This window comes from Austrofundulus limnaeus, unplaced genomic scaffold (assembly GCF_001266775.1).
Source record: "Austrofundulus limnaeus strain Quisiro unplaced genomic scaffold, Austrofundulus_limnaeus-1.0 Scaffold46, whole genome shotgun sequence".
Lineage (NCBI taxonomy): Eukaryota > Metazoa > Chordata > Actinopteri > Cyprinodontiformes > Rivulidae > Austrofundulus > Austrofundulus limnaeus.
Genome location: NW_013952448.1, coordinates 481,171 through 491,692, shown reverse-complemented (window position 1 = coordinate 491,692; position 10,522 = coordinate 481,171). Strand labels below are relative to the sequence as shown.

The 10,522-nt window shown below is 36.8% G+C and overlaps 1 protein-coding gene across 3 annotated transcripts in view; it reads right to left on the bottom strand.

Moving 5' to 3' along the window:
• The window catches only part of cyld (cylindromatosis (turban tumor syndrome)), a gene marked incomplete in the record, with an annotated part of 22,566 nt that overhangs the window by 9,171 nt on the left and 2,873 nt on the right, over positions 1–10,522 (bottom strand). The window contains 5 exon segments of one of the 3 annotated variants that reach the window (XM_014007956.1): positions 780–1,168; positions 4,893–5,009; positions 5,470–5,571; positions 5,937–6,042; positions 9,160–9,471. In XM_014007956.1, the coding sequence (XP_013863410.1) occupies positions 780–1,168; positions 4,893–5,009; positions 5,470–5,571; positions 5,937–6,042; positions 9,160–9,471 (1,026 nt within the window). 3 annotated transcript variants of the gene reach the window in all.

Sequence of the window (10,522 nt, the reverse complement as noted above, 5' to 3'; positions counted from 1 at the left end):
CATTAAATTCCAGTGAAATATATTTATGTTTGTGGTTGTAATGTGACAAAATATGGAAAAGTTCAAGGGGTATGAATACTTTTGCAAACCACTGTAATACAGAACTTCCAATGCAGGCTGGGAATTTCTGTATTTCTGTATTTCTGAAATAACTGTAATTCAATTTGAGGGTTAGAGCACATGAACTGTTGTGAATTGTTTTAAGAACGGACTAACTTTGAACAAACAGAAATCCAATGTTTGTTCATCAATCTGGTCACATTTAAACTTTTCCTCAAAACTTATAGCACCATCTACAACAAGTAAGATATTGACTATCATTAAATAATTCACAGAACCACCGTTCCAAAGATATGAACTAGTCCTTTATTCATACATRCTTGTTTAAAAAAAACAACTTTGTGACCATATTTAGTCAGTATTAGTCAATTGGTAATTTGCATTTTAACGACACTTCCTTTGAGCGTGACATAAACAAGGCAGAAAAACACCAACTGAGTACTACGATGACAAGGGTCAATTATAGTTTGTTCACTTTTTGGGTAAGTGAAGTGATTTCCCTTCAGCCTACACACCATGAGAGAATTTAGGAAGTCACTGAACTTGACTGAAAATCCCCTGAAAATCCACAGATCATCTCTATTTTTCCTCTGTAAGCATTTATGTTGGTCAAAAGGTGGTAACAAAAAAAGGTTTCTACTTATAATGTTACTGTTAAGAACAAAATCAACATGATAAAGCATGTCCACTGAACACAAATACAAATTTCCATGTCTCACCAGCTCCAGGCCAGCTAAAGGCTCCAGCAGGCCAGGAGGAAGACCCACCCAGCGAATAACACCACACAGTGGGGGGTTCTCCTTCACCTCCACCAGGGTGCCCACCTCCAGACCCGGCTGTCCTCGAGGTGGAGTCGGAGGTCGCGGCGAGGGAGAAGCAGCGGGCGGTGGAGGGTCGGGCTGCTCTCCCATCACAGACTGGACAGACAGGGAGATGGGCCCTTGGCTTATGTTCTCATTGGGCACGGTCTTACGGTTCAGGCTGAACGGCAGCGAGTGGAACTTGTTGTCGCTGGACAGAGAGGAAGTGGGCGTGGCTCTGGAGGGCGGAGAGGACTGGTTAAACTCAGGGGGCGTGTCAGTAAGAGACTTGGCGGGATCTTCTCCAACTGCAAAAGGAAGGCCAGAACCACAAATTAACATAGGGAACATTATTGTACGTGAACGTGTTATTTGCTGAAAATTCCTGTTTTTACTGAGTTGGTCTGAAGGGACGTCTGATGCGATGTGGGAGTTTAAAACTTTGATGAGCAGACGGTTTGTAGACCGTGTCAAATTATGGTTTGTCAGCACAAATCTCAACATCCTAGAGCATTTTCACATGTGGAATAAGATGTTTTCTATTGGAACACAGTCAGACCCAGTCAACAGTCTGGACTCACCAACATATACCTGAGAATTACATGACGAGCTAAAACCTAGGGCCTCATTGCTGAGGTATTTAAAAAGCAGATTTTATGCAATATTAACAAGCAAAGAAAGTGTTTTTACAGTATAATCACAACATACAGTTTTCTGCCTCTTTTGTCCCTCCGTTATGTAGTTTTTAATGTTTTTATTTTTCCATGTAATTTAGCTGGGCAGGTAGATGAACTAAAATCAACTAATGGTTTCACTTGGACTTCCGTTTAAAAATAAATGGCTACAGTTGTGTTTTTAAACAATGGAAATGCAGACACATTCTTTCATCGTCCTCTGTGACATTTTTCATCCCACTGGGTTAATGAATGACTCTTTTGACTTCCTGCTTTGTTTGTGCAGCAACGCTCCAATGCAAAAATCTTAATATACAATGTATGAAGGAAAATCCAAGTCTCATTCTCAAAAGGAACACTCAGTTAAATGTTAAAAATATTTGACTTGTCAAAGTAGCTGATCTTCATGATAGGATTGCTGTATTCTCCTTCTACAGAAGCTTGACATTGTCTGCATAGCTGAAACTTTTCAGCCAAAGCCCACCCCAAACAGGTTCTGTGGTGTTAAGATTTGTGCGACTGAGGTGACCCTAACATGACTGAAATCACACCATCTTTCTGTTTTGTTTCCAAGCAGTTTTACATAAGACTAGAGGTGTGTTTTATGTTGAGATAAATCAAAAAGGTTCTTCAAAGTTTCTTGCAGAAGGTATAAAACGTCACCTAAAATATGGCCTGAACTCCGTGTTCAGGATCAACATGGCCGAACCATCAATAATAATTTCTTGTTGTTCTGTTCAACTCATTTCCACTTAATTTTAGATGATCCATTTCAGATTTTTTTTGTTTTATTTTTACCTCCAAATATCTGTTATCAAAATGTTAACAGGAATATTTCTGTTCAGCTGTGAAAATGCCCTATATTTAGATGCTGTGCTCCTTTTCCCCATAAAATGCTTATAAATAACTAAATATTAAACTCAATGAATGGTTGAATTACTGCAGTGAAGTAATCAAAACCGTGTTTTTATTTTACTACAGTTTTCATTACAGTTTTCAAATAACTCCTATTGTTTTTGTCTGAAGTAATTTGAGAATCTAAAAAGTATTTTTAAAATGATGATGACTTTAAAACAATATATTTGAGAAAAGAGAGCTAGTATAAGTGGGAGTTCTTAGGATATAGTTTGGTCTCTATCTTTGCTAAAATCTGAAGTTTACAAGATTTGATTTTATTTTTAGGACTGACCTATAAATAAAAGAACGTGTGAAAAATGAATCAGTCTGAAATGAACAACCTCTAAATCAAATTGGGAACTTTAAAAACAACAGTTTAAAAAATGAGAAGTTAAAATTATTCTCCATTATTTTTCACAAACTGACATTCTATAAAAAAGCTCCATGTTGCTGCAAAAACTCAGTAAAATATTATAAAATATTAAAAAAGTAATTAACCGAATTAAATAATAAGCTTGTACTTACTATTGTCTACAGCTTTTATTACTAAAGATACACTGAACAGCATCACAAACATGCTATGATACATGTGAAGCTGTAGACTATCATTTTATATTTTAATATAATCCTTTGTAAAATATGCAAAAAAATAATCATCACATTTTAAATTTAGAAAAAAAACGGCCACAACTGCAACATTCCATTAATTATAAAAACAAAATGAAAATGAGTACCCAGTAATCGAGCACCAAAACCATAAAGAATAAACAACACAAATGTGAAAAGTGACCCTGAACAAGATGAAAACAAATCCACATGGACAGAATGAGTGAGCAGTTGTGAAAACAGCATGTCAGCATTTTTTTTTAATTTCTGCATTATGTAAGCATGAAAACATAAAACTACAACTGACATACCTTTGCAGCATTTTGCTTTTTGACATTTTTTCCACAAGTAATACAAACATAACATTGCAGGTTTTTTTTCCTAATATGGCACGTGCCATTTACACAATTTTTTCTCCAAAACTCAAAAAAATTGTTTTATTTTTGTTGAATAAACAAATAACTGCAAAAAAAAAAAAAGCTGCTTCACAACTGGAAAATACAGATGACAGCATGCCCACTTTAACCATTTAACAGCAAAATCATCCAAATTATTGGTCCCAAAAACACAGATGATGGGATGAGTGCCAAAAATAATTAGGAATGTAAAAGTAATTTGCAGCCCTGAACATTTAAGAAAAGTCTTCTGCAACATCCATTGCTTCATGCGGAAAGAAAAATAACGCTAAAGTGACGATGAAAGACGAGTGGAAAGTGTTTTGATAGCAAGCTACTGCAACAAACTGCTTCTTTGGTTTCTATTCTAGAAAYAATGTCAGAGGCACACACTTCCACAATGTTGTGTTTTTGCTGCTGCTAGAATACTTGTGGTAAATTTGTTTTAGCTACAGTAAATTTACTGTAGATCTGCAAGAAAATCCAAATTGTTTTTTTAGTTCAGAGGAGTCAGACAAAAGCTGACTTCAGAATCCATTCTGGTACCGTTATTTAAAGCACTTTAGTCATTCATCTCAAAGAGAAAAATACAGCTCCTTTACTACACATGCGTCACCAAGTGAAAGACTTGAGTCACTATTTATGCAATCTCCTCAGGCTTCATCTTTCCTACAATGTTGTTTGTGAGTTAAATGAGAAATGCAACAACAGCGGCTATTTAAGATGCCAAGTTTGTAGATGTCAACTTCATAATAGATTTTTTTTTCGCCAAGTATTAAACCAGATCAATCATTACTGCTTTCCTTTTGGTTTTATTATTTTTGCTTTGCTCTGTATTCTACCAAAAAAAAGTAAGACTGGGATAAAACCACATTTTGGTGGGATCTTATATTAGACAGCTGTTTCAAAAGCTGCAACATACAGAGTAAAATAGAGCTGAATCTCATCTATAATAATAATAATAATAATAATAATAATAATAATAATAATAAACTCTTGTACAGAAATACCTGTCAATATTGGATCAGTTTCCTCAGCATATTAGTTTCTTTGTGAGTAGAAGTGAAAGGAATATCAGAGTTGCACAAATATACTGTACCTAGCTGACAATAAATATCTAAATAAGACCTTTCATACAGAAAATGTACATCACAAAATTTAAACTCATTTTACATTTAATATGTATGGATGTACTTCTTAAGAACTTGGTTAAGCAAGAGAAAAGCTGTTTCCTAGTATTCAAAATGCAATAATAAATGATGACATGTTAAAAGGCACTTTCTTGTATATAAAAAAACCCTCTTCAGTACCAGAATGAATACATCTTGTAAAAATAAATATATCAAAGTTGAGTGGGAGTGGAGCTGCAACTATTACAGTGTGCCTTAGTACGGATCAGCTTGTAGCTTGTTGTTTTCAGGAGCTTGCCAACAAGATGACTGACATCCTGTAAGTTTTACCTTCATCAATGTACCATGTGCTTTTGGATTTGGGCTGGGCGGGGAGATCAAGAGAGCTGCCATTTAAAGTATAGTAAAATTCAGACTTGCTCCTACTTCCACACTGATGACCTAATCCTGCAGGTAACACAAGTACACGAGGAAAACAAAACAAAAAGGAAAAATAAAAGAACAAAAAGACAAGCTTAATGTGCAGGCGCACAGCGGATGAGTATGTGTCTGAAGTCATTTCAACAGCAAACAAGGGGGAAAATAACTCAAAAATATACTTTAAATTTACATTTACACCAAGTCAAAGCAGCACCTGCTAGAAAACTTCAAATTTTATGTCAAGTATGACACAATTATGCTCATTTTTGTTTATTTTTACCGATATGTTCTGTTTCGTAATCAGTCCTATACTAGCATAGAATGTTGCATGGAAACTACAGTAAAAACACACCAGTGAAGATCTCTAGAGAAATGTTACATTTAATAGTTAAAAACAGAATGTTTTGGTGGAACAGTTAGAAAACCGACCCTCACACTAAGCCGTGATGCTACCAGTTAGCTTAGCATTACAACAACAGTTTGGTACCTTTGATCTTTGGTTTGCTTTGGCCAGAGGACGACTTGTCGCTGTTGCTGCCTCTGGAGGCAAAACTGTGCTTTTGCAGCCTTTGATCCTGCATGGAGTATTCTGTACAGAAATACAGCCATGTTAGGAGCACAAAACCACAAAGCCGCAAAGGGACAAATGTGCTAAATTGTCTGAATATCTGAAGAAAGTGGGCAGCAGCACACAAAAACACGTTAGTGCGCCACTAGGGAGAACAAAGAGCCAGAGTATCTCACTTGGCTTTCAAAAACAAGTGAGCGATGGTCACAAAAGGCTCTCTGTTCCCGCCACAAGCAGAACACAAACTCAGACGGCTCAGAAGGAAGCTCAGTGCTGCTCCRAGGGAGGGACAGCTGAATGCGTTCAGGAATAAAATAAAAAAAAGGAAACAAAACAAAAGTTTGAACAACCGCTGGACAAACATGGAGACGGACGAGGTGACTCACCTGGCATTACGTCACAGATGGGAACAAGTCGAGTGTGCTCCAAACTGGCAAAATTACACAGCAGCTTCCCTTCAAACACACCATCCCAGTCCCCGATCGGATTGTCCTGAAAGAGTTGGACACATGAGAACCTAAAAGCTTTCATTCGCTCCTCATCACTGTGAGGCTGCTGTTGGTGCCACAAGTGCTACTCTGTAGCTTTCTGGTGTTCGGCGAGGTCAGGCGTCTTGTTGCACAAGCTAAAAAAAAAATCTTTAAAAAATTAAGTCAGATCCTTTGTGCTATAATAATCCAAAGTGTTTATCTCATCTTCACAGCCCAAATAAAAACCTCTTCCTGTTCAGATCCGTCCCTCTTTAGAGCTCCTTGTTGTCCAAAGACACCTCTACAGGATGTCAATCTGAGTTTGACGCCAGCGCCACTAGCAAGAGCAGGCAGGGCGAGGCTGGACAGAGAGTGAGGCAGAGCAGTGGGCTCTCCTCAGCTCGCTGCTGGCCCCTTGCCACGCTCTTGGGTCATACAGCACTAAGTCTTTACCTCACTCCCCGCGTGACTGCCTTGCCTTTATGTGGGAGGCTCTGAGTGGGCTGCCGATGCGGCTGCTGCTAACGATCAGCAGTCAAATGCCTCAGTTATGCATTTTAATCTCACTAAGACTCCCAACACCGCTGCTGCCTCACAACCGTAGCCATAGATACAAAACTACAACGAGCCGATGCAACTTCTACACAACTGGTCATTAAAACGAATGCAACACATAAAAGGAAGTCATGGACGGTGCCCAAGTCGAAACATTTAGTAACACAATATGGGAATATCACTGGAGAGGTTACTGATTTCAATCACAGGCACTGAAATTTCACACATTATTCACAGGGGCACAGTGTCACAACACCAGTGTTTCATCAGTAACACCAGAGTTTCAGCACAAGAAATCACATCAACTCTTGACTGAAACAAAAAGCTGAATGACTGAGGGAGCTTAGGTCTAAGAGTGAAAAACTAAGCAAGTAATATTTAAGAGGATCAACAACAAGTAAATGTTCAAGCTGATGAGGTTTGCTGTCCTAACTGGGAGTGGGACATACCCCTGCATTTTGTACAGGAGTTACTAGGCTCATGTATCATTGTCAGTGTGATCTAAAGACAACTGTATGGGTCAGTCATTTTTCACATTGTGTATTTGGTAAATACTGACAATGTAACACGTGAAACAAGACTGTTCATATTCACATAAAGGTAAAATTGGATGAGGAAAAATCAGACATTTTTAAATGTTCTGATTATTAACCCTTAAAAATGTTTGCTTATTTTTAATATAATTTTATATACAGGGTTCCTACAATTTAAAGCAAGTTAAATTAAAGACTTTTTAATGCCAACTGTAATTCAATTTAAGACCAATTTCATAATAAACACAAATGACAAAAAAATTAAATAAATAAAAACTGGCAGAAACTCATGAATCAAAGTATTTTTTGGTTGAAGTATTCAAATATTGCTAATAAAGCAATTGTTTTGATTCATATCTAACTATGGTAGAAACATTCTTAGCAGTCAGTTTTAAACTTAATTTAATTTCAGGAAATCCTCTGACAACCCAAAATTTGGAGTTTTAGGAGCCACAGTGGGGTCTTAACCTAATTTGCTGTGGATGAAACCTTCAAGTGCCTGTGACACTAAATGTTTGTAAGAAAAGTGAATGCATTGTTGAAAAGATAACATTATTAACAAATTAAATAAATTTCTCATTGCTCAGAGGAACAGTTGTTGAGATATTTGCATGTGAAATAATAGGAAGTGATGTCAAAGGGGAATGTCTGCATGTGAATATTTAAAAACAATAAATGTTCCAATTAATTTAATATATGCGATGAATTAAAATCATCATATTTACAATATGTTAACATTTTTAAGACTTCTGAAAGATTCATTTAAGACATTTTAAGGCTAATTAAGGCCTTACTGTATATTTGGATTGATGAATTCAATGCCTTTTAAGATTTTTTTAAGGATCTGCAGAAACACTGTATATATTTAGCTAATTTAAAAAAGTAGTGYTCGAGATTTTTAGGCTAATTCTGTAGAATTTATTAATCCAAAGTATGTTAACTTGAAACAGCCAAAGCAGATTTTTAAAGTGTTATAATGTAACAAATTATTATTTTGCCTAGCAGTTCAAAACTACTAAAACAAGTCCAAAGGTATGAATGTTAGAGTGGCCACARACCCAGGATTCTCTTGTAAAAGTTATCTATGATCTCAGCAGACGTGTATAGTAACAAAGTACATTTACTCAGTACAGTACTTAAGTAATTCTTTTGAGGATTTGTCATTTTACAAAGTTTTTTTTAATTGTAACTTTTATTTTTTTACATTCGAAAACTAAACTTCTTTACTTTCAAGTTTAACACCTAGTTACACGTTACGAATTTTAATATGATCAAACCATCATGAAAGGAGTTGTAAAAGATGAAGTGTTTACTTAACCCAGTTATGTCAACTGGTTCCACTAAATCAAGCTGAATAGTGGAACCAGTTTGGTTATGTAAATACAACACTTCATTGTCTGTGTAAACGTACTTTTACTTTCCCAATTATTGCGAGCAGGTTTATGATTTTTACTTAAAAGTATTTTTCTTATTAGTGAAATTCATTTTTACCAAAGTCATTTTCTGGTAAGGTATTTTTACTTTTACTTAGTTATTTCTTTCAAGTAATTTATATACTTCTGGATCTCAGTGGGGATTTCCTGGTTAATTAAAAGGTAAGTAAGTAAGTAAGTACGTACGTACGTACGTACGTAAGTAAGTAAGTAAGTAAGTAAGTACGTAAGTAAGTAAGTAAGTAAGTAAGTACGTAAGTAAGTAAGTACGTAAGTAAGTAAGTAAGTACGAAAGTAAGTAAGTAAGTAAGTACGTAAGTAAGTACGTAAGTAAGTACGAAAGTAAGTAAGTAAGTAAGTAAGTAAGTAAGTAAGTAAGTAAGTAAGTAAGTACGTAAGTAAGTACGTAAGTAAGTACGTAAGTAAGTACGTAAGTAAGTACGAAAGTAAGTAAGTAAGTAAGTAAGTAAGTAAGTAAGTAAGTACGTAAGTAAGTACGTAAGTAAGTAAGTAAGTAAGTAAGTAAGTAAATAAATAAATAAATAAAAGCCTTTTAGCAACATTAATGCACCTGTCTGCATGTGAAAAACTCCTATATTTAACAGAAGCCATACTTACCATGTCAACTCCCACATAGTAGCCTAGGCTCTCATTGCCTGGTAGCAGGTCACAGAAAATGATGGTGCCTCTCTCAGGTCCCTCTCTGGTCTGCACCACAACCCGGGAGTTGATTTCCAGTGGAGGATAGTCCTGATCGTCTTCCACCAGCCTGACATGATCTACCTCCAGCTGGCTCAACGACTCGTCGTCATCGTCCTCCCAGAGCTCCAGCTTGTCCAGGGCCACGAACACGCCACACTCCTCCTCACAGCGAAAGAGCTGGCGGCCCTGGTAGGAGCCCTCCGTGAAGCCCTGACCTCGACCTTCCTCCTGCGACAGGAAAACAGCCATGAGAAAATCCAAACCGTTTAGTGAGTAAGGCAGGAAAAGGGGGCAGGAGATATGAGCTATTTGTTGTCATAATAAAGAGGGCTGGTGGTGAGGCTGCCAGCTCAGCATTCTTCAGGAAGAAGTTAACATCCTGGAGCCGAGAGAGCATCTGATCGATTACTGCAGCAGGAACACGGCTGGACTAACTGCCACAATAAATACATTCATCATCTTCAAATATAAACAGTGGATGCGCTCAAAAACTGGGCTAAAACATGCTGTAGATCTTTTCTTAGATCCAGGCCCTCGTGGCCTTTTGCTGAGCTGCAGTGTGGCTGCTTTACCTCCATCAACCCACACAGAAATACTACAATTGGACTAAGCATAAACAAAACATTGTGTTGCAATAAGCAAGCCTTTGTATTTCAACTGAACTGTACATACTGTCCAGAATAAACAGCTCAACTTCAACTATTTAGTTTTGGTGTTGAAATGTTTTGAACAGAAATGAAGCATCATTGTTTGCCAGCATTAACAGGAGAGGTCACAAATCAATAAGTATGTCCAGACTTCACATTTAGCTTCCAAAATAAACTAAAGAATTACATAATTTTTACATTTCTTAAATATAGCTTAAATGTTTTTTTAAGCCAAGCATCCAACTAACCCCTACTCCTCATTAGATTTTGTTACAGCTAAAAAGAAAAACATTTGAGATGACCATAGAGACAAGTTGTGACACTTTCAGTGCAAAAGCTTTTTTAATCTGGATATTCAGCTTTTCATTTGACATCTGCGGCACTATTTTTGTACTCTGTGAAACTGCCTCCAGATAATTTTCTAAAAAGCTGGAATTTCCCCCCCCCCCAAAGACCCATTTTGTTCCTGAACACACTATTGGATATACAAATGTTCTTAATGCTAATTTGTACTACCACTGAAACTGCAAACAAAATAATAGTGCAAGACCACCGCAAAACACTAGGACTGTGTATTGGCAAGAATTTGGCGATACGATACATATCATGACAGACGGGTCACGATACGATAT